This window comes from Nesoenas mayeri, assembly GCF_963082525.1.
Source record: "Nesoenas mayeri genome assembly, chromosome: Z".
Taxonomy (NCBI): Eukaryota; Metazoa; Chordata; class Aves; order Columbiformes; family Columbidae; genus Nesoenas; species Nesoenas mayeri.
In genome coordinates, this window is record NC_137542.1 from 37,257,618 (window position 1) to 37,282,681 (window position 25,064).

General features: G+C 39.8%; 1 protein-coding gene across 2 annotated transcripts in view; it reads left to right on the plus strand.

The window, feature by feature from the left end:
* Positions 1 to 25,064, plus strand: part of LNPEP (leucyl and cystinyl aminopeptidase) — a 48,150-nt gene that overhangs the window by 355 nt on the left and 22,731 nt on the right. Inside the window, exons 1-4 of one of the 2 annotated variants that reach the window (XM_080362913.1) lie at positions 13,933 to 14,034; positions 16,719 to 17,559; positions 21,311 to 21,449; positions 24,144 to 24,275. In XM_080362913.1, the coding sequence (XP_080219039.1) occupies positions 16,742 to 17,559; positions 21,311 to 21,449; positions 24,144 to 24,275 (1,089 nt within the window). In that variant the 5' untranslated portion in view covers positions 13,933 to 14,034; positions 16,719 to 16,741. Of the gene's footprint in view, positions 1 to 13,932; positions 14,035 to 16,718; positions 17,560 to 21,310; positions 21,450 to 24,143; positions 24,276 to 25,064 lie in introns of those variants that run through there. The other variant, XM_080362912.1, reaches the window with a different exon arrangement.

Sequence of the window (25,064 nt, forward strand, 5' to 3'; positions counted from 1 at the left end):
GACGCGCGGCCTCTCCGTAGCGGGCCTACCCGCCCGCCCGCCCGGCAGAGCCGCTTCCCGGCGGGCGCTCGCTCGGCTGGGCCCAGGGGCAGCCGGGGTTCCCGGGGAGCCACTTGTCCAGAGAAACAGGAGAGGCTTCTTAGGCGTGCCGCCCCCGTGACCCACGGCTTGGACATTAGCTCAAATCTTGTTTTATTTCGGTTAATTAGGCACGCATGTCTGTAACGAGGAACGTGAGAGGAGGCTCTTTTTCGGTACTGTTGTGCGTTTTGTTGATCGGCCGTAGTCTCACAGTGGCAGATCCTGGCCGCCACGGGGCCGAGGCAACTTCTGCACCAAGGTGTGCTCTCTCTCTTTCCCTGTTGCTCCGAGGAAAGAGCTTTATGTGCGTCCAAATTGCCAAAGCCATCGTGACTCCGGTGGGAAGGAGGAACCAGACATGCTCTTCATGCCGTTCTCCTGGTCGAGGCGCTCTGATCAGTGTCTCCTCCCGGTGAGAGAAAGGAGAAGCCCAGGAGGATTTAGGGTGTTTGAAGCAATGTTTCAGGGTGTTCCTGGAAGCCAAAAAGCTTTCACAGCTGTCTGTACTTCAACATAAGTGTTTAAAATAGTGATGTGTTTGCAGCTTAGAGATAAGCATATAGGACCGTTTGATAACATCATAACAGAGCAGTGTGTGTGGATCTTGTGTTTGTGACAGAAATGAAGCTCGTGTTACTACTGCTTCTCTGTTAGCAACACATTCTACGCATCAAGGAGAGGAGGAAATGACGCTCTCAAACTGAAACTGAAGTATGTTTGGTTAGACTCAAGACCATAGCCAAATATGGAATTAGGAGAAGACACTGGGTAAACCAACAGGCTTCCTGTTGAAAATGCAGCACTTTTATTGCAGGTGGCATCTTGTCTTTTAAATGGCAGGCATGATGGGTAGCCATAGCTAAAGCAGAGTTTGCTGCATTGTATTTTAACTCCTCTGTCACCTGCCAAATCGAAGTACAAAACTTCTACAAAATTCAGAAAAACCTGATGCAGTAAAAAGTCAATTTTGTGTTTCACTTGAGAAGTACATTGTCATTGCCTTGTGTTTCCCTTTGCTCAAATACACTAAAAATTGCCCATCCTTTGTATGCTGCTGCTTAGAATCCAAAGCTTATGAGCTCTAGGCATATTTTGTTGGTTTAACTAGTAAGATGGAACTTTCCCCTTTATTTATTTATCTATTTATTTATTAAATTACACTTCAGTGGAGGGTTTTTTTGGTCATGTTAAAATTACAGTTTGTGCAAGCATTTGATGCTTTGGGTTTGTACTTAATCCTAGCCCTCATAGAAGATCTTTCAACTACAGTTTATTACAATCACAGGGATGTAATCTGAATTCCTCTTTGCATGGTAAAAAGACCTTATCTTTAATAGTAATGCAGTTTTGGAGAGATTTATTTACAGTCATCTTGCTGAGTCCATTCCTTTTGAGAGAGACAGCCATCATGCTATCACTTTAAAATTCTGTTTGACATAATACTGTTACTGCCTCATGACAAAACATTAAAAAAAGATCTGCTCTATATCCATGCAACTGGAAGAAATCATGTGTAGGCCTGATCATTCAGTTCAAAGGTACTTCTTGCTGCTACTGAGAAGCGATGTTCATTCCTAATTTTGTTCCATGAAGTGAAAAACCTGGAGATGATAGTGGGAAGAAAATAGTTTGGAAGAAAATTTGGAGCTGAGGCTGGTCGATGAATTTCCTCCAGAAAGGTGGCTCTGCTGGATGGGACACTAAAAAGAATGTGCAAATATTAGTATAGAGATGTTGCTCATTATTTTTATGATCATGAGAGGTGCATGGTGCTCAACAGCAGCTGATGAAATCCAAGGTGAAGGGGATGCTTACACTACCGGCTTTTTGAATAGACTTTTCATTTCCATGGCTGGTGATCTGGAAGCTTTTGTGAGCATCAAATCTTTCAAATAAACTGGAAGGTTTTTTTGGTTTGTCTTATATTGTATTAATGAGTTCTGTTTGTGACCCTGTATGTTGATTTCTGGTGCAAAGTGTTGTGTAAATTCAGAGGAAAAGAGAGCTATGACAGGAAGGTTACAATATTATATTTGTAGCTCTCTGAGTTCTTTGGGGATTTTACCCTCCTAAAATAGAGAGAACAGACTGAATCTTAAGATTTTCCAAAAGCATTTTGATTGGATTCAGAACTGGCAAGAAGAAAAATCATTGTTTTACTTAGCAGATGTAGATCTGTGTCAGAATGGATATGTATCTTAAAATAGTCTTTAAGGCAGCAAATGCACTGAAGTGGATATGGAGGATGACTGTTTTTCTAGTTCAATATTTGGTGGGTTTAAAATTTTCTTTAAATAAAAGGAAAACCACAGCCATAATTTATTTCCAAAGTCAAAGAAGCTCTTATCCTTTCCTTGAAATGCTAGTGGTTGTGCCAGACTCTTTATTGTTTGAATAGGTTCTCCAGTAGAAATACTCAGATATCCTAGATATTTTTATTTAGGTGTTCTTTTTTGACTTCAGCCCTGACCCCTGCACTGGAAACTTAGGTTCACTTCTCTTTGGAAACACCTCTGCTATGCCTTCCCTTCTGCCCAGGAGTTTAGTTGGATATAATGTGTGAGGTCTGTAGCTCTGGCTACATTAAGGCGTGGAATAGCTGAGTTAATCACAGAATCATAAAATATCTCAAGTTGGAAGGGACCCATAAGGATCATTGAGACAAACTCCTTACTCCTTGCAGGACTACCTAAAACTAAACTGTATGGTCAAGAACATTATCCAGATGCTCCTTGAGCTCTGGTGGGCTTGGTGCCATCACCGCTTTCCTGGGGAGCCTGTTCCAATGACTGACTGTCCTGTTACTGAAGAACCATTTAATAATGTCCAACCTGAACATTCTCTGAAATGTTATAAATTAGTAAATGTTTTAGAAATGGTTACTGCTAAGATTTTATTTTTTTAGATAATTTTCTCTGTTTTACATGGCTATTCTTAATTTGAGACCTTTCCAGAAGTATGAATAATCAAAGTGTAATTAAAAGTACATGGAAGACTTCCTTGTTCTTGCTTATATATATATATATATGTTCTTGCTTATATATATATATTTCTTCCCCCCCTGCCCCTATTTTGTATGATCTCAAATTTCTCTGAATTGGGAACTGCAAATTAATGAGCAGAATGTATTTATTGTAACTAGTAATTTGTTACTGAAATACTGTCTTGTAATTTGGGACATCTTTATTTTGGACAATATTACAAAATATTTTGCAAGCCTTTTGCTTGTATTTTTATATTGCATGTGTTTCTAAAAGATCATTTCACCATTTCCTGTTTAATACATTAAATGTGGAATTTTTCCATTTGAGATGAAACAGAAAGGTGGAAGTAACCTATTAGTGTTTCTCACTTAAGACTGAAGACATGCATAAATGAGTAACTGCAGAAGGGATAACTTGTGATGATCTGCTGAAATGCAAATAACATTCACTGTCACATTCTAGACTTATTTTTATGCCTTTTTTTTTTTCTTACACAGTGAGTGGAAACATTGAAAATTAATTACGTAAGTAAACTGAGGAACAAAATAAAAAGGCTCTTATGGGAAGACTTTTTTTCTTTTTTGTAGAATGTAGAAATAAACCAAGTTAGGTAGTCATTTACAAAGTGGAAAATGTCACTTACAAAATCTAGTTATCTCAACTAGTTCCTATCAATACCAGAATGTTTCCTTTGTGTTAGTTTTGTTCATTATATACACATATTGGAGATGCAGAAACAAGTTCTATGTGCGTAGCCTAAGTCTATTGGGGACGATAGGCATATTGTTATCTGTGAATATTGTATACTCTTGTGTCATGGAGCAGAATGGTTCCTGTTTGTTTTAAACTGTATTATTCAGTCATAGACAATAGACAGTAATCTGTTTTAGTAAGATGGTAGATAAAAATTCTAAGAGGTCTGTTCTCAATGTTTTTATTTTCCCTTCATATTTTGCATACCCAGCATTTTACTATAGTCAGGTATTACTGACAGAGAAAGTGCTGATTTCATCTGTTTCTAAATGTAATTTTTATGTTTTTCAAGTTCATGTTGCTGGATAGTATTTTGCAACAAAGCTGTGGTGTAGCACCTGTGTCTTGTGTTCTTCTGTGAGCTAAGCTGAACAGTAATCTGTTTGCTCAATAAATTGGATACGTATTTGCTTTTTTACTGCATTATGTTGAACTCACTGTCTAGCAACAGATGCTGAGAAATGAATTCAGTAGATACTGCTTTTAATAGTGAAAGTATATTAACCTTAAATTGTAAGAATCATAAAAAGATTGTGTGCCTTGTAGCCAGGAAGAAGCAGAGACAACAGATGGAGATTCTTGAAGGAAATTAGGAGGAAGGACCAGAGGGAAAAGCTTTGCAAAACTCGTCCAGTTGATCAAGAAACAAGAATTTCAGGGTTATATGATGTGTTTGGTTTAGCTCAGTTTGCCTGCCTGAGCACAGATGATGTTTTATTTCATGATGAGTGTTGTCTCACAAAAGACGTTCAAAGATCTTGTGTAGTATTATCACTGGAGTTGTCAAGTATGTGTTAAGTAACAATAGTAATTCGGAAGGCACATTGGTTTGTTCTGTTCAAGGTGAGACGGTATGATAGTTTGAATTTATTGCTTTATTTAAAAACAAACAAAACCCCAAAACAAACAAAAGACTGAGCAAGCGTCAGGTTGCGTGCAGTCCATCAGATTGTAATCTTGAAAGTCTGTTAGATGTTTTGCAAAGTTCTCTGAAAATTTTTCTTCCAAACAACTGATGCTAGCAGAGAAAACTTCAGCTGTGATGAGCCTGGTATTTATTAGCCATTAAATTGATGGACAGATATAGTGAATAAGATAGTCAGCAGTTCTGACTGGCCTGAGGAATTTGAGACAACTTTCTGCATGTCTCCAAGACTCACGGCCTTTTTGTTAGACCCCTGTGGTGAAACATCTTCTATAATTTTAATTGCAAAACATATCCTTGATCAGATTTGAAACAGGAAACTAAAATCCAAAGTCTAAAATTAAAGTTCAGAGCCCTCTTTCCCATCCTGTGCTTCAATCAGCCAAGGGAACAGTGACTTAATATTGTTGGGACTTGGTGCAGGGTTTTTCTCTCAGGTTTGCTATGCCCAAAGAGCAAAGTATCATTTAAAACAACTTCCTTGTCTTCCCTTTCCTCCACTTTCCCCACTTTTCACAGTGGAAACCCAGCTTGTACCAGATTGAAAATGTTTGTTAAGATGTGAATGGACATGATATACCTGTGTTGGATACCAAAATCCAGACTAAGCTTGTATTGGTTAATCTTAAAATCTGAAGTTACCTACACTCCAGAAAAATAATTATGACAAAAGTGGCTTACATTTTTTGCCAGTTGAATAGGTAACATGTTCAGTAAATGAACCAAACTCTTATTTTTCCCCTTTCATGATGTTTTCTTTTTGTTGGTAACATTAAAGTAGAGATTTGAAAAATCATGTCAGTAGTAGTCTGACTATTTATGTATAATTGATCCATTCAGCCTGAGGTCCTGCCAAAGAAAATGCCATTGTGCTTTCCTTAAACAGGAAGAGACATTCAGAAAACCTTTTAGAAATACCGAAGACTAATAAACAGTCACTTACATGAGATTACACTCGTAGCTCCTGTTTCTTATGGCAATTTAAGAAATACATAATCATGTGTTGTTTTAATTTCCATGATACAGACCAATTGGCAGAATTTTCCCCAAAAAAGAAAATAAAAACAACCATAAAACCAAATCCCCACCAAAAAAACGCACAAACAAACAAAAAAATTAGATCTTCAGTATAGGCCGGAGGACAGGAAATAGAGAGTGACTTTGTATGGCTTAGAACTTCAGTTCCTTTGCTTATTTTGGATCAGTAAGTAGCAGCTGGGGTTGGAAGGGACCTCTGGAGATCATCTAATCCAACCCACCTGCTAAAGCAGCTTCACCCAGAGCAGATCACACAGGAACATGTCCAGGCGGGTTTTGAATGTCTCCAGAGAAGGAGACTCCACAACCTCTCTGAGCAGCCTGTTCCAGTGCTCTGACACCCTTAAAGTAAAGAAGTTTCTCCTCCTATTCAGAAGGAAGCTCCTGTGCTTCAGTCTGTGCCTGTTACCCTTTGTACTATCGTTGTGCACCACTGGAAGGAGTCTGGTCCCGTCCTCTTGACACCCACCCTTGAGATATTTGCAAGCGTTGATCAGATCCCCTTTCAGCCTCCTCTAGGCTAAACAAACCCAGCTCTCTCAGACTCTTCTCAAAATAAAGATGCTCTAGACCCCTAATCATCTTTCTAGGTCTCCGCTGGACTCCCTCCAGTAATTCTTTGTCTGTTGTAAACTGGGGAGCCCAGAACTGGGCACAATACTCCAGATGCGGCCTCACCAGGGCAGGGCAGAGGGGTAGGATAACCTACCTCGACCTGATGGTCACACTTTTCCTAATGCACCCTAGGACACCTTTGGCCTTCCTGGCCACAAGGGCACATTGCTGACTCATGGTCAGCCTGTTGTCAACCAGAACTCCCAAGTCCTTCTCAGCAATGCTGCTTTCCAGCAGATCCACCCCTAACCTGTACTGGTGCCTGGGGTTATTCCTCCCCAGATGCACGACCCTACACTTGCCCTTGTTGAAATTCATCAGGTTCTTCTCTGCCCAGTCCTCCAGCCTGTCCAAGACTCGCTGAATGGCAGCACAGCCTTCTGGTCTGTCAGCCCTTCCTCTCAGTTTGGTATCATCAGCAAACTTGCTGGGGGTGCACTCAGTCTCTTCATGCAGGTCACTGATGAACAAGATGAACAGGACTGGACCCAGTACTGACCGCTGGGGAACACCACTAACTACAGGCCTCCAACCAGAGTCTGCACCATTGATCACAATCCTCTGAGCTCTGCCATCCAACCAGTTCATGCTCCATCTCACCATACATTCATCTAGCCTGCACTTCCTGAGCTTGTCTACGAGGAGGCTGTGAGAGACAGCATGAAAAGCCTTGCTGAAGTCAAGGCAGACAACATCCACTGCTCTCCCCTGGTCTACCCAGCCAGTCATGCCATCATATAAGGTGATAAGTTTGGTCAAACATGGTTTCCCTTTGGTGATCCCATGTTGAGTACTCCAACTAACCTTCTTTTCCTCCATATGCTTGGAGATGATGTCCAGGAGGAGTTGTTCTGTCATCTTTCCAGAGATGGAGGTGAGGCTGACTGGCTTGTAGTTTACTAGGTCGTTCTTGTTGTCCTTTTTGTAGACTGGAGTGACATTGGCTTTCTTCCAGTCCTCAGGCACCTCTCCTGTTCTCCAAGACTTTTCAAAGATGATGGAGAACAGCCTAGCAATAATGTCTGCCAACTCTCTCAGCACTTGTGGGTGCATCCCATCAGGGTCCATGGATTTGTCCTCCTTTGTAATACAGGAAAAACTTTACATTTTCAAGTTAGGATAGTACAAAGCTTGTGAAAAATGTTTTTCTTACAAAGCAGCATCCGTTTTGTGTGCTTTTTTTCCCATCCACTATGGCTTAATGGTGAAAACCATGATAGGTGCTTAACTAGACATATTCTTGTAAACCTCTGCCATTTTTATTACACTTAGCCTTATAGTCTTATTTGTCCCCTGAAATCAAACCCTTACAAAGTGGTAAGGGGGTTTTGCATGTGATCCTCAAGAGTCTGTGCCAATGCACTTTCTGAAAGTGACTTTCTGTGTCCCAGTAAGCTGTGTCTACATACTGCACATGAACATAACAGGGATTATTTACTCACTATGCTGTGGATTGTCCATGGGCAAAATTTAAGATACCATATATAGCTTCTGTTGGGTGGTATTTTAGAAGAGCAACAAAGCAATTTCTAAAATCAATGGTTGTTATTTAATGATTTTTTTTCTGCTTCAGAGTTTCTTTTTGCTTCCTCTAATATTTTGAGGCATTTATTTCCAACCTATGACAAGACAAGACATACTGTGACAGAGAGGGAGACCTTGCAGTTAGAGAGCTGAGAAATTAGAAGTGTATCTTATGTCTTCACTTGGAAAAGAAAGGAAAGAGCTAATTAAGAGTTTGTGACCATTTTAGACTCCAAAGTAAGGAACCAGAAGTTAATTCCTCTGTTAAGTGCACCTGAAAATAAGTGTACAGTCCTTGTAGTGAATCTGTGGGTGTAGTGCTCAGAGGAGAAACAGGATGAACCTGCTCACATTTTAATCATTTTATCTTTTGCTGGGTAGCAGCAGTAGGAAGCTCTGAAGGGAGCAGAGGAACAAAGGAGGATGGAAAACAGAACTGTCTCTGCATTATCTTGGGCACAGGTGTCTGGGAAAGGATGGTGAGATGTGGTGAGAAGATGGTGTATCATTCTGTCAGAGTGGAAGGTGGTGAGTTAGGAGGGGGAACAGGCACAATGATGTTCAGTATGTGCTGTTCTACCAGTTTTAATAGTTGGGAATATAACATGCTATCAGAAATTGAGAAAGTCTGTGCAAATTGACCAATTTACTTGATCAGATTTTAAAGACTTATACCTAATGGTAAAAGTTCCCACAGTAAGCAATTAATTTATAGAATCGTTTAGGTTGGTAAAGACCCTTAAGATCGTCAAGTCCAACCGTTAACCTAACACTAATAAGTCCACCACTAAACCATGTCTGTAAGTGCCACATCTACATGGCTTTTTATTACTTCCAGGGGTCGTGACTCAACCACTTCCCAGGGCAACATGTTCCAGTGCTACACAACCCTTTTGGTGAAGAATTTTTTCCTAATATCCACCCCAGGTGCAACTTCAGGCTGTTTCCTCTCATTCTCTCACTTGTTACTTGGGAAAAGAAAATGGCACTCACCTTGTTACAGCCTCCTTTCAGGTAGTTATAGAGAGTGATAAGGTCTCCCCTTCAGCCTCCTTTTCTCCAGACTAAACAGCACCATTCCGTGAGCCTCTCCTCATAAGACTTGTGTTCTAGACCCTTCAGCAGCATCATTGCTCTCATCATTGCTGACTCAACAGATGAGACAAGGTGTAAGTTAACTCTGGGTTAATTCTGCGTGAGGTCACACTGACAGGCCTGTAATTCCCTGGATCGTCCCTTTGGCCCTTCCTGTAGGTAGGTGTCACATTTGGCAACTTCAGTCAATTGGGACCTCCCTGGTTAGCCAAGACTGCTCATAAATAACTGAAAGTGGCTTGGTGATCACTTTCACCAGCTCCCTCAGCACCCTTGGATGGATCCCATCTGGTCCCATAGACTTGGTGTCCAAGTGGTGTAGCAGGTTGCCAGAGATTTCCGCTTGGATTATTTGGGCTTCGTCCTGCTCCCTGTCCTTGTCTTCTGGCTCGGCGGGTTGTGTACCTTGAGCACAACTGGTCTTACTATTAAAGACTGATGAAAAGAAGCCATTTATTTCCTCAGCCTTTACCTTGTCTTCTGTCACTGTGTTTCCCCACACATCCACCAGAGGACAAAGATTCTCCTTTACTTTCCTTTTGTTGCTCATGCTTCACAGCATCCTTGTATTCCTCCTGAGCTGCCTGCCTCTTCTTCCAAAGGTTATAAATTCTCATTTTATTCCCAAGTTCCAGCCAAACCTCTCTACTCAGCCAGGCCAGTGGTCTTCCCCACTGATGTGTGTCCCCCGCCCAGTATGTGGGGACAGCCTGCTCCTGCGCCTCTAATATTTCCTTCTTGAAGAGAGACCAGCCTTCCTGGATTACTTTGCCCTTCATCACTGCCTCCCAAGGGCCTCTGCCAACCAGACTTCTGAACAGGTCAAAGTCTACCCTTTAGTAGTCCAGTGTAGCAGTTCTGCGGACCACCCTCCTTACTTCTTCAAGAATCAAAAACTCTATCCTTTCATGATTGCTATGCCCAAGGTGACTTCCGAACATCACACTACCCATGAGTCCTTCTCTGTTGACAAAGAACAGGTCCAGGGGGGCTCCTTCCCTAGTTGTCTCACTAACTAGCTGTGCCAGGAAGTTGTCTTCCATGCACTCCAGGAGTCCCCTGGACTGTTCCTCTCTGCTATGTTGTATGTCCAGCAGACATCTGGTAGCTTGAAGTCCCTCACAAGAACAAGGGCTAGTCATTGAGAGACTTCTCCTAGATGCCTGCAGAATATTTCGTCTGCCTCTTCATCCTGATTGGGTGGTCTGTAACACATCCACACCAGGATATCTGCCTTGTTGGCCTTCCCCCTGATTCTTACCCATAAACAACTTTATTGTCACCAAGCTCTAGACCGTCAAAACCCTCCTTAACCTACTGGGTTACGCCACTTCCTCTCCTTCCTTGCCTGTCCCTTCTGAAGAGTTTATGACCATCTAATGCAGCACTCCAGTAGTGTGGGTCATCCCACCATGTTTCCGTGATGGCAACTACATCATAGTTTTTCTGCCACACAGTGGCCTCCTGTTTGTTGCTCATGCTGCATGTATCTGTATGGTTGCACTTCAGCTGGGCCATTGATCCTGCCACCTTTTTGGGGGGATAAGCTCTAATTCCTTTGTGACCATTCTCAGGCAGTTACGTGGTTTCTAACACATCTATAACTCTTGTGCCTTTGCTACTACACTGCTCTCCATCCCCTGCCTCCACTGAGATGGCAGACCAAAGGGCCTTGCTAGGACCCCTTCCCTCAAATGCTGGCATGCCACCCTTGGTACAGGGAAATGTACATACTTCTCGCATCAATAGCGCTATAGGAAGATAGTGACTCTGAAAAATAAAGGAATAATGACTTTTTGTATTCTACAGAATATTTATAACGACTTTCAAAACTGAACATTCTAAAGATACTTCGTTGTTGCACGTACTGAGATTCATTACATGTGTTGCCTGAGGCTTTTACACTTGGGAAAGCTTACATTATCCTTGTTAGTGTCAATGGAGGTCTTTGGACAACATAAATACTTGAAACAAATATTAGGCAGTTTTACTGCAGCCCCTGATTGTCCCTGCATGATCATGTTTTATACTAGAATATTGTGGTAAAGTTGCTTTGTAATTTAAAAGACTAATTTGTGAAAAGATGTAGCAGTGAAAGATGTATGAATTATAGGAACACGACAAGGGACCACCTTCTGTTTAGCTTGGTCTGATTAATTGCTCATTTTTGTGTCCTTAAGTCATGCCACTTTCTATCATCTAGATATGACTATGTTGTCCACAGAGCAGTGGATGTTGTCTGCCTTGACTTCAGCAAGGCTTTTCATGCTGTCTCTCACAAACTTCTCGTAGACAAGCTCAGGAAGTGCAGGCTGGATGAATGTATGGTGAGATGGAGCATGAACTGGTTGGATGGCAGAGCTCAGAGGATTGTGATCAATGGTGCAGACTCTGGTTGGAGGCCTGTAGTTAGTGGTGTTCCCCAGCGGTCAGTACTGGGTCCAGTCCTGTTCATCTTGTTCATCAGTGACCTGCATGAAGAGACTGAGTGCACCCCCAGCAAGTTTGCTGATGATACCAAACTGAGAGGAAGGGCTGACAGACCAGAAGGCTGTGCTGCCATTCAGCGAGTCTTGGACAGGCTGGAGGACTGGGCAGAGAAGAACCTGATGAATTTCAACAAGGGCAAGTGTAGGGTCGTGCATCTGGGGAGGAATAACCCCAGGCACCAGTACAGGTTAGGGGTGGATCTGCTGGAAAGCAGCATTGCTGAGAAGGACTTGGGAGTTCTGGTTGACAACAGGCTGACCATGAGTCAGCAATGTGCCCTTGTGGCCAGGAAGGCCAAAGGTGTCCTAGGGTGCATTAGGAAAAGTGTGACCATCAGGTCGAGGTAGGTTATCCTACCCCTCTGCCCTGCCCTGGTGAGGCCGCATCTGGAGTATTGTGCCCAGTTCTGGGCTCCCCAGTTTACAACAGACAAAGAATTACTGGAGGGAGTCCAGCGGAGACCTAGAAAGATGATTAGGGGTCTAGAGCATCTTTATTTTGAGAAGAGTCTGAGAGAGCTGGGTTTGTTTAGCCTAGAGGAGGCTGAAAGGGGATCTGATCAACGCTTGCAAATATCTCAAGGGTGGGTGTCAAGAGGACGGGACCAGACTCCTTCCAGTGGTGCACAACGATAGTACAAAGGGTAACAGGCACAGACTGAAGCACAGGAGCTTCCTTCTGAATAGGAGGAGAAACTTCTTTACTTTAAGGGTGTCAGAGCACTGGAACAGGCTGCTCAGAGAGGTTGTGGAGTCTCCTTCTCTGGAGACATTCAAAACCCGCCTGGACATGTTCCTGTGTGATCTGCTCTGGGTGAAGCTGCTTTAGCAGGTGGGTTGGATTAGATGATCTCCAGAGGTCCCTTCCAAGCCCAACCATTCTGTGATTCTGTGATTAGCAAAGGATATAAATGTAGGAGCTATACAGTCCTAAAATTACATTCGGCCCTTTGAAGGCATCCACGAGGCTGATACGGCCGCTGGAAAAAATGATTTTGACACACTGGTCTGCCACACTTGGTTTTTAACTTCACATCACTTCTCAGGATTGTTTGTGAACTGTGAATGTTCATACTGTTCTGTTCTAGATGTGATAATAGATCACATAAGGAGGAAGATGTTGAAAATCTCTAATTTGCGCACTACACATTTGTGGAAGAACTTAGTAAAATTGCTTCTACTGGGGGGTGTGTTTAAGCTTTTAGCTGCTGTAGCTTTAAGCTTCTAGCATCATAACATTAGTGCTAATCGGGGAGCAACAAGACTTAGCCCCATGACTTTTTTTAACCTTTTTGTTCACTCTCACACTAAGCTTATGTTTAGTAAAGATTTAGATATAAATTGCCATGCCTGATGACAGATAATTTTGGCAGCTCAGATCAGCACTTCCTTAATTGTATGCTAGTGTGACTACACATGCCTTTAGTGCACCTACAGCCTCTGGCATGACAATGGTAGTTCACTGGAACCATGCAGCTTCTTTGCAGGTTAAATTTCCTTAGTCTTGCAATTGTATTAATTTTTCCTGCATCATATTTGGAATCTGAAGTAATTTGCTTGGATAGCTGAATTAATGTTCTTTTAATATGGCAGTGTTTGCCTCTTGGCCATACTTGGTGTGAAAGATGACAGTGAAATGTGATGGTTGCAATCGTGTTCCTCAGGCAGCTGCTTATTCCTTATGGATTGTTTTGGTTTAATAATACCTTTTTTCTGTCTTTAGTGTGGTTTTTTTTTAGCTCATATTGTAGCTCATGAGTTAAAGCTGGAAGGTCGTAAGACGTTCACGTGATTGATGACTCACAGTATTATGTTATAAATTCACGTAAACCATCAGGAAGCAAGCAGTCCGGAATTTATCTGAGTGTAAAAGCTTTAAACATGTTTGCCATGATTCCTCTCCAAAACGTAGCCTGGCTTCAGTGCTTCTGTGAATGTATATGTCAGCATAAATAACTCCAGTAACCTTTTGATACGGTGTCCATGTGCTTTCCAGTGGAGAATAGTGGTCTGGTTATGCCCTTGATTTTCAGTAAAGTTGTGATCCTACAGATTTTCAGCATTGCAGAACAACCAAGACTTGGATTGCTTCTCATTTTTGCAAATACTTATGTAGAAATTAGTTTTAACTGTTGTTTTCCTCAAGATTCATGTATCTTGGCTACTAAAACTGTGCATTGCCTTGAAACTAACTTCTGTTTTATCTCTTATGTCTTAGTTTCAGTTTGAGAATGTTGTATGATTATTTTTGACTAAAAGAGTTATTAGTTCCTACATGGAACTTTGAAAATATTAAGAAGGTTGACCTTAGAAGAAACTTATTAGCTCTTTAAAAAGCAATCTGTTCTGTCAGCTGCAAAGCTGACGAAGCCTACTTTTTGCCAGTTTTATGCTATTTATCTTTTTCCTCCTTCCCTCTGCAGCGCCTCCCCTGTCTTCTGCCTCTTTTGCTGGCCATGCAGCAGCACATGCCATGGCTGTGGTTGGAGCTATGTGCTGACTGTCTGCTACCTTTTGGAGTGCTTACAATGTGAGTCTTAATATCTGCCTTTTCTACATAGCAGATACTGATTTGGGTGTGTTCCGCCAGCAGCTTGTTGTTTTGGGGTGGGATTGCACTGGGACTTGAAGAGAGATTCTGTGATTCTGTGAAATTTGGTCTTGAGTCTGTTTTCAAATTTGATTGAAGTTAGCCAGCAGATTTGAAAAGCAACCAGCAGAGGGAGTAATCAACAAGAATCTGCTAGAAATAGATTAATGAATTGTTCATAAACGCTTCTTGGGTAGAAGAATTGCAGAAGAGCTTCTATTGCACAATGCTTTGTCTTTCCACTTTTTTCTTCCACTACCTAGTGTATGTGTTTTCACTTGTAACTTAGATTTTTATCCTCTTTCTTGGCTCTGTGAGGCCTCCAAATCTGACTTATGAATGCACATGCTACAATGTAGGGACCATAGTGCTAGAGCACTGAACTCCAACCACAGCCCGAAGGCTAGAACATGAGCACTGTACTGGGAAATGCCATAAGGACAGAAACATTTAGAAGCTGCTTTTGCCTGGAGGTTGGAGTAGATGACCTCCTGAAGTCCCCTCCAACCTCAGGTATCCTGTGAACCTATGATCCTATCCTTGTCAAAGCGGCATGTGTACAATGGCACAAAGGCTGAGTAGGTATATCCAAATTCCAGCAAACTCCCTGCTTTCATCCATGTCCATATTCCTTGTTCACATTGACCAGTGCATCTTCCTCTTACTGGCTTCTGTGGGGTAGGATTTTTTGTTTTCTTTTTTTCTTATTTTAAGACCTTTGCAGAGAAATGTTCAAGGTTGATATTTTTTAAAGTAACACAGCAGGTTTTTTGTTGGAGATGCAAGGTGCTGATTTATGAAGCTATTATTTGTTTTGAAGATATCTGAATGGTCTGTATGTATAACTATGAAATAAATGGCAGACAAATATTAGAGGTTTAATACACAGATATCACACAAAGAGAAAATAATGGTAGGATGTGGGCTAGAATAAAAATTCTTGCTCCAACCTTTTCAGTGTTGCACCTACTGACACTATAGTTTTCTGAGTTTGTGGCCTTGATACGTTTTAGACACTTAGTTGAAGAGTTTGGTATATCTAGTTTGTAAAGATTCTTGACATATTTTCTTTAAGATGTTTTGTTTTCACCTTTCAGAATTTCAGCCATATAGAAACCCAACTTAAAAAAGAAAAGGGGGGGGGGAGGGGGGGTGTGCGGAAATAAGGCTACTACCAAACCATAAATCTTTACCCTGCCAATATCTTCCCTTAGTCTGCTTCAGTGTTTTAAGCCCTATCAAGCAGCTATGCATAGTTATATTCCTGAAATTATTGGTGCAATTTATTTATGTATATTATCCTCAATTATTGGATAGGAGCTTAGTAATACAGATAAAATCAGTAATGTATGGTAGGAACACTGACATTGTAGACTGTATATAGACTTGCCAAATGTACATTCTTGTCAGAAATTAATGAAGTTGGCCTACTTTTCAGTATGCTTAGATGTAAATAAAAATTTATCTTTCTCATTCTGAAAACAGAATATGGAGGATAGAGGCATGATGTGATTATTGTTCAATTAGCAGTAGACTTTCATGTGTGAAATGCATTAGTTTCATTGTTTTGTTCTCTAGACAACTCCATGGTGTCCTAACAAAAGCCAGTTGACATCTTTTCTATGTTTATAGTGCTTTGAATTAAATACAGCATGAAAAAAAATAAGCTCCTTGCTTCTAAGTTAGCTACTTTTGGATGTCCATGTCCCATTCCATATATATGCTTCTTTCCAACAGTATTTTTATTTTTTTCCACTTTCCACCAAGCAGGTCATCTGAAAGATAACCTTTTACAGAAACAGTTATAGACATTTGATTAAAATATAACTGCATGTAGAATATGAGAGTACATGATCCTCTTAACATTTGATATGAATTTCAATTCTTCGTTTGTATTCAGTGTTCCATTATCTATTAAGGGCAAATTTTATGGAGACAAACAGTCTGATTGGCACTGATTTTAGTTCTTGCCTGCATGGATCTTTTTCAAGGGTTGTATGAGCTAGATCTTAAAGAAAGATGTCAATTGGAACTGTAATTTTTATACTGCCATTTTTATGTGAGAAATACTATTTATATTTTGGGGGATGTGTGTGAAAAATTAAGTTTAATAATGTCAAGTGGATGTTTTATTTTTGTAAGTGCCAGCACACTGGCAGATTTTCTCCTGTATTGAAGAACTCTGTACCTAGCATATTCAGAAACACCTCTAGAACTGTATTGGCCTCCTGTGCTTTACCCTGCAAGATAAAGAATATTCCATCTTAACTATTTTAGTTGGATACAGATATAGTTTTCTGCGGTAGAGGAAATGTAGCCAAGATATTGACATCAATGAACTGGGCATTCTATGCAGTGATACAGCTGATCCCCAGTTATGATGCAAGACATGATAAAATACGTACAACAGAAGCATTCTTTCAGAGATACTGAATGAAAAATTACAGTATGCAGAAAAGCACATAAATGTTTTCTAGAAGCAAACCTGAGAGAAAAAAATCAAAGAGCTCTTGATCATATGTACCGTAAAAGTGTTTCCCATTCTGTAGTTCAGTAAGCTATCTTTGAGGTATTATAATCATGCCTTTTGTTTGTGATGTAACATATGATCTTCTCTTTTTCAGATCTAATTCAGTTACCCAGGAATATGATTGAAAATAGTATGTTTGAAGAGGAACCTGATGTGGTTGACTTGGCGAAAGAATCTTGTTTGCATCCCCTGGAGCCTGATGAAGTGGAATATGAACCAAGGAGCTCCCGGCTCTTGGTGCGTGGCCTTGGAGAGCATGAAATGGAGGATGATGAAGAGGATTATGAGTCATCAGCAAAATTGTTGGGGATGTCCTTCATGAGCAGAAGCTCGGGTCTCCGGAATAACATGTCTGGCTATACGCAAAATCCAAATGGATTGTGTTCTGCACCCTCTACGAGGACCGTGGTGGTTTGCACAGTTGTTCTTGTGATTGCAGTTTCATTAATAATGTTGATTTATCTTCTTCCCAAATGTACCTTTACCAAAGAAGGCTGCCATAAAGAAAATCATTCGATGGAACTAATATACCCTTTGGCAACCAATGGAAAAGTGTTTCCATGGGCAAAAATTAGACTTCCCCCTGATGTTGTACCGCTGCATTATGATCTCATCTTGCACCCAAACCTTACTACTCTGAAATTTGCAGGCTCTGTAAAGATAGTGGTTAACATTACCAAGGAAACTCAGAAGATTGTACTTCACAGCTCAGGACTTAATATCACCAAGGCAACCATTACTCCAGCAGGAGGGCATGAAGCAAAGCTAGTTGAATTCCTGGAGTATCCATTGCATGACCAGATTGCAGTCATGGCTCCTGAGGCTCTCCTTGTAGGACAGAATTATACCGTCAACATAGAATATTCATCTAATTTATCAGATAGCTACTATGGCTTTTACAAAATTTCTTACAAGGATGAGAATTCTAAGCAAAGGTATGCCCACAATTGTAGCTTCTCTCTTGATCACTTCTAGATCGTGCTTTGATAATAGAAATAACAAGGGTTGCTTTTTTAATTGGATGTCTTGTACAACTGATTCCTGTTGAGCAAAATCAATCTTCGATCTCCTGATTATCTGAAAAATGTATTTCATGGATGAGTTCATTAAGTCAGGGCAGCCTCTCTGTCAGTTAAATGGGGTGCAGTATGCTAGTTGTAGGTAGCTATAGTGTGGCTTTTTGTTTAATTTTTAGTTTCTCTCTTCAGAAATTCTTTCTACATTTCTCAGACTCCTGACTCTCAAGACAGAGAGTGGGGAAATGGTGTCCCACCATCATAGAGAAAGATCAAGTTTGAAACCATCTGAAGAACCCGAACATATACAAATCCATGGGACCTGATGAGACTCATCCCACAGTCCTAAGGAAACTGTCAGATGTAGTTGCCAAGCCCCACTCGATCGTATTTGAAAAGTCATGGCAGTCAGGTGAAGTCCCCAGTGACTGGAGAAGAGGGAAACATCACACTGATTTTTAAAAAAGGGTAATCAAACATTTTACCAAGAAGATTGATTAAATTGCCACCCACGACCACCCACTTCAAATGGGCCTTACACTGGTCATGCACGTAAGAGTGTTCCTGCCTTCGTTGTCACATAATTGTCCATGCAATTTTTATAGAAACAGAGCAGTGTGATAAACAAAAGACTGAACGAGCAGTATGAGTCAGTCCAGGACCAGCTGACAGAACAGTAGTTTTGAAGGGTCCACAAAACAACTGCTAAATAAAGATAGTACCAACTTGTGCTAAGAAATGCTAAGCTCTAAAGCTTAAAAAAAAAAGAAGTTGAATGGGTTGTAAAGGAATAGCAAGACAAGTCAATGTATATATTATTACAAATCTTTGCAAGAGAGAAAGAGTTTATATGGAAATTCCCAAAATACTAATAGATTTTTGTTTCCTGAAAGCGGAAGGCAGAATTTAAAATTAGCATCACCAATGCAATCTTTTTCAGATCGACAATATATACTTGAAATTATTATCTGGGAAGATAATCACACTGAGATTGTATTTCTTTTCAGTTACTTAAGATGTTTCATTGAGCTGTTGCAGACTGTTTCAGTGAGACTGCCTGAAGAAGAAAACAGAAGTGTGGCAAACTTAGTCATAATTTTTCTATTTCCAGTGAGATATGGAAACTATACGCTGCTGATGTTTGAATTGTTTAAGTCCCTCAGTGACTGCTCATATTTAAAAAATAAACAAAACAAGATACTTAGTGTAAAGTTTATTTCTTAGACTGTTAGCAAGCTGCATAACACAGGAAAGATGTATTTCTTTTCTGTTCTCTGAACAAAATCCCAGGGTCAGGAGACCTCTCTGAGCATTTTCTAAGTTTTTTTACAATTTGCCATTAAAACTCCCACTCCTATTGGGTCTCGGAGGTAGTGCTGAAGTGTGCAAGAAGTTAAGTTAGCTGCAACAGTTATTTTCAAATATATGCAAAACCTGGTGCACTCAGATTGAACCGTGGAACATTTAAGTGAGTTCTTGAACTGGTCAGCAACTTAGATAAGGTAGTAACTCTCTGCTTTTTACTCCCATGTGTTCCTGTTGGTCCTCATCTGAAGTAGTCTAAGGGGCTTTCTTTAGGAAATCAAGGATTTTAAGAAACAAAACTGGGTTAAAGGATTGTTGATCTGTTTCAGTTGGCCAACATCTCCAATGGAGGTGGGTGTGTTTTACTGAGGTGCAAACATGGGTGACTGTTCAGATCCTTCAGGTAAAGTGCTGTTGATAAGCCTCTTATGAAAGGGCTGTTCCTCAGCATATACTAAAACATTACAGTGTATGCGTGATCGTTAGAGAGAATCTGTTGTCACTTGGGAAACTGCTTCAGAATTCTGTCATTATAACAAAAATGCCACAAGTTGTTTCTCTGTTGTGGAATGTAGTGGATAATAAAGAATCACAAAGGGTGTAGATTGCATCAGAATAACATAACTACAAGAGGAAATGAAATAGAGCTAAGTAGCTTATCACAAACAATAATTACAAGCATTACCATGAAGTGGGAGTAAGAACACAGTAAGTGTAGAAGGCAAACATCTTGTGAATGATTAGCCTCTTTTTTAATCTCTGTGTTTTTTCCTATTCTGATGTAGCTGAAGCTTTGTTTTCTCCTTGTTTAACTGTAGTAGAAGAAGAATATGTAAGTGTTCACAAAGGAAAAATATGATCTATCAGTAAGTTCTTGAGTTTTTGTCCCCCTTCAGTCCAGTGCTACCTGCTTTTGTTCAGGAACAGGATATAGCACGTGCTTTAAGTTGTATATTTTTCAGTAAATCCTTTTCAGATAACTGTTATAATAATTGCTGATATAATTTCTGTTGCCTTGCCTGCCTCTTCTATTTCCACAGGCTTTGTCTCTGTATGCCTAATGCCAGTGGTTTTACAAATGCAGACTACCTTGCCAGCCTCTGTTGTCATTGCATTTTCTGTATAAGACTCAAGCTGTCAAGCTGCTTTTGCAAGAAAATGTCTTTTTTTCTAGTTTAATTTTCTTGTGAAGATTTTTTATATTGTGACAAAAACATTAAAATTATCAAATGACAAAATAAGTCCCTGTTGCCAGATGCAAGTTTAAGAAGTTGGGCTTTATTTTTACCTCAATGCAGAATGGTTCTATATTTTTTAGTTTTCTTCTGTAAAATCTTTCGGTGAAGATAAAAAAAAAAAGAAAAAGAAACTTACTGCACCAACATCAAGATTGTCAGTGAGGGGGAAGAGAAGGGTAAGAAGTTGAAAGCTGGAGAGCAATCTTATTAGTTGTCAGCAGCATGGAGAGCAATCTTATTAGTTGTCAGCAGCGTGCCTCCTCAGAAAAGCTGTAGGTCCAAAAATGTTTGTATCATGGTGCAGAAGGAAAGAAAAGCCCCCAAAACTTGTGAGTAGCTTAGCAGTAGGTGTTTTATTTTGGTTTGGGTTTTTTGTTAATTTGTTTGTTTTGTGGGGGTTTTTTAAACCAAACAAAAACCAATCAACCAACCACAGTTGTCTCCAGTGTTTAGCTCTAGTAGAAGACTTAATTTCACAAACTCCTTGTTGAGCTCCCAGTGTTGGCTAGAAGGAGCAAGTCAGAGATGCTCTCTAGGAAAAGCCATCATTTCTGCAGCTGGTTAGTATCCAAATACTGGAGGAAGAATGTAGGCTTCTGGGAAGTTCTCTTGTGATGTGACTCATTGTTGGATTGGAGACAAGGCAGTGCATGAACTTAGAAAGAATCCATCTACCAGCCAGCAAAGGGAGCCGGTATACAGTTAGGTGAACTGTGGGAGAATCTGCGGAAGAGGGCATGACAATTAGATAAAAACACCTCATTGTAGTCTCATCTGCTGCTGAGGTTTTAAAATTTCTATTTAGTTGGCATGACCACTGACTTAATTTTTCAATCTCTTTTTTTTTTTTTTCTTTTTACTGGAAGCTGTCTGGCTGATATTTTGGTGATTGTTCTTTAATTGTATTATTCCAGTTGCATTCTTCTTTGTTAAGATAGTGAAAAACAACCAAATACGTTTTTTTGAGTTTAAAAAAAATGTTAATGAAACATTTATTCTAAATGTACCAACCCTGTCATGTACCATTCAGAAAGCTTCTCCCATAACAATCTGTTGCAAGGTTATAAATAAACTGACATTTATCCTTTTCATAACTCTTAATTTGCTCTCTCTACTCTTTCTGTTAGGTGGTTTGCAGCAACTCAGTTTGAACCTCTGGCAGCAAGGTCTGCTTTTCCGTGCTTTGATGAACCAGCATTTAAAGCTACTTTTTTAATCAAGATCAAAAGAGATGAGACACTTTCTGCTCTGTCAAATATGCCAAAGGTAACCTGCTTTTGTAGAGGAATTTTAGTAGAGCTGCTGTCTAGGTAATCTGTTTAAGTGTTTCATATTGTGTTTTTGTTGCAGGGGATTGACTTGAGCAGATAAGCTATAAACTGTATGACTTTACAATAAAACAACTTCCTCTTCCTCAAAAACTTGAACTAATTAACTTCGTAGAAAACACAACTGTTTAATGTGCTGCCCAGTGTAGAATATTGTTGTAGGGATAGTTGAATGGCCATGGGAGGGGTTCTAGTTGAATTTAAAAGAATCCTTATTTTGCAGGAGTTTTGTTGTTGGGTACATCAGTCTCAAGAGCCCTTAAGATTCTCTTCTGAGTTTTCTGTTTGCTGAAGTCTCAAGAGCCCTTAAGATTCTCTTCTGAGTTTTCTGTTTGCTGACAGCACACACATGCAGAATACTGGAATATCTTTTTCAAAGATTCATGTAACTAGCAATAGCCTCTGTGAAAGATATGTGTGATCTTGAAAGATGTGCTTTTGAGTCTAGAAAAGAAGAAGCAGAGTGTGAATACAGAGTCAACTCCAGCAAATGAATAAGAGATCTGAAATTCCTTAAGCTAGATCTTTTCAGGCAAAATCTTTTAAGAGGATATGTGAATTTTATGGTGATGCTTTGTGCCATTAAGCCTTTGGATAAAACTTTATAGAAATCTAATTCATTCAGACAGACCAGCAAGACTAATTTATTACCTTGTCTGTATCTGCAGTAGGCCCTCTCTCATCAAAACATTACCACTATTTATCACCCAACAGAAAGATCGTTCATACTGACATTGATCTAACCAGTAATGAAAAAAATTACAACCTTCATATTGGTAGGACACACATATAAACTGTGCAGTTTGGGTCCCAGAAGGCTGTCAAAAGCTGAGGTGCTGATGTAGCTACTGTGTTTTTGAAAACCAAGCTAGTAACTGCAGCCTCGTGAAATAATATATTTTTCACAGTTCATGAAGGTTTATGATGCTGATTTGTGGTGATTCCCAACCATTAGTTTAACAGGATTGCAGCACTTAAGTTTACATCCAGGCCTCAGAACACTTTATTTGCTGCTCTTTTCTTCACTGAAAGAAGAAGCAGTCTCTGTTAAACAATTCTCATGTTCTCTGTAAACAAGTAAGAATTCTCACTTACTTTCCTGTGCTAGGAGTTGGACAAGTGGCTAGAACTACTTTGAACAGCTTCCATAGCTCTTCATGTACAAAAAGTAAAATGTGGTTTACCATTGCTGCATGTGTGCAACAGAAATTGCTGAGCTAATTGCACTTAGTTACTAAAAGTCTATTTTGTTCTTCAGTGTACCTTCCACACATGGTGGGTACTCTGAAAGACACTGGTGTGTTTTCTCTGGAAAACCAAGTGAATTTTTCTTTCGCGTTCACCTACTGCACCACACTAACACAGAATGTTCCTACTACAGATTCTTCTGTAGTAATTGCAGGTCTTGATAACAGGCTGTACTGAATGGAGAGACTTTTCAGTTTATCCACTAGAAGGTTCAATGTGAACTTCATTTTCTGTAAATACCTACATGAGCAAGAGATCTCAGAAGCAGGCTTTCTCAACTAGCTTGTACATCGCTGATATGACAGCATATAGTGGCTGGCACACATTAAGACTACAAATAAACTGTGTGTGGTTTCTTTTATAGTTTTGTTTGTTTGTTTTTTAAATGAGGATTTTTGAACCAGCTTAGCTGCAGCAACTGTAGATTTCCTTAGAATGTCACCTCTTTTTGAGGATGAAGCTGTAGTAAATGCAGAAATTCATTTATTCACTGAAGAACTTCAATAATGGCATTCTGTTCATATGTAGTGCTCAGACTAGATTAGATGATAATATTGATTATATCTTCAGGCTTAAAAATCTCTTCCTCTTTAGGCTGACAGTTAAATATTCAGTGGCAGTTAAATGTGAAATCATTGTTTAGTTTGAAATGATTTTGTCTAAAACTAAGGTTAGTGTAGTTGTTTTTAAATGTTTGTGGTTTCTGGAAATAAACTTGAACTGCCATCCCTGTCTCCAAACCTTTACTATTCTGTATTTATTCTACACTTAGTAGTGCATTTAAGCTGGGTATTTTTTTGCTTTGGACAAACTGAAACCTTAGGTTTTCTTCACTTTTTAAAACGTGATCTCTGTTTATTTGTAAGGGTATGTGTGAGGGGTTTTTTGTTCTGTTTTTTTTTTAGATAATGACTATGTCTGGTTAGCTTGTTTTGAAGAGGCTTCTGGCAAGAGACAAATGTTTAACTCATGTAATACCAATATTTTTAGTAGACTATGCTGAACTGTTTCTCCGATGTAGCCTAATGTTCTCTTGAGTTACTGCTAATCTTTATGTCGATATTGGATTATACTGGGGGTTTAAGTGTGAAGTAAGTTAGATTGATGGTTTCCCCAACAATGCATTTGTGTGGTAACAATGCTTGAGAAATAATTTTTGGGTATATAGGCTTAAATGTGCGATGTCATGTTAAGCTTTGTTACACCATGAGCAGGTTGGAGTATCATGTTTCCCACTGAAATGTAACTAAAATACAAAGATGTTCTGCAAGTTTACTTATAAATTGTTCTAGCATGAGGTAGTTCTTTGATTTAATATTGATTCCTTGTATGTCTTAGTGTTCTTTTGTCTGCATTAATAACCATGTTTTCCTTTCACCTGCAGAAGGCCACCACTCCTGTGACAAATGGAGTTGTTCAAGATGAGTTTTTTGTGAGTTTGAAGATGAGCACTTACCTAGTAGCCTTTGTTGTTGCAGACTTGAAAAACATCAGTATGGAAACTAATGGGAGTCTGGTATGTTTGTTTCACTTTAATTTCTTCCTCACCCCTCCTAAGCCAACCAGCCAGCCAAAACAAAAGAAGAAAATCCCAAAACCAACAAGTAAACCCCATCTTTTAATTTATTTTTTTTTTCTTGGTTTTACTATACTCATCATAGGTAGGGGACAAAAGCCATATCCTATAGGTTGGACTGACTTGACATCTTATACCAGATTGAGAAGACTTTTACAGCAAGGGACTCAGCATCGGGTCTTGTTATACAGTGGAAATTTACAAAATCTAAAATTCATAAGAGCTTTCAGAGCTGGAAGCTTTAAACTTTTAGTTTTAATGCTTCATCTGTGAGAGAGTAGTGTCATGTAAACCAGGGAAGCCTACATACGATTTCGAGCAGTGCTGCAAATATGTTCCATACCTGCAAAAAGAAATAAGCTACCTAAAAAACCCAAGCCCTCCAATAAAGCAAATCTAGACTACATTTAAGTCTGCATTTAGTCACCTGAACACAAAGATTTCTTTGTGAGGTTTTTGTTTTTCTAAAGGTTCCAAAAATCAAACAGTTGGTCCTCTTTGATCTTTGCTCTTCATAGGGATGTGGCCTGCAGGGTCAGTGAGCAGTTACTACAATGTGTGCAATTAAAGTAACTAAACAAAAATATGGTAATATTAGGAGAGGCTCCTTAATCTTATTTTAGGAGTTGCAGGAGTTTTTCAGTGAGCAATGATTTTCATGACTCTAGCAGGAACTGCCCCTGTGTGGTGAAATGTCAGAAGTGCCAGTATCTACCTAGAAACAGCCAA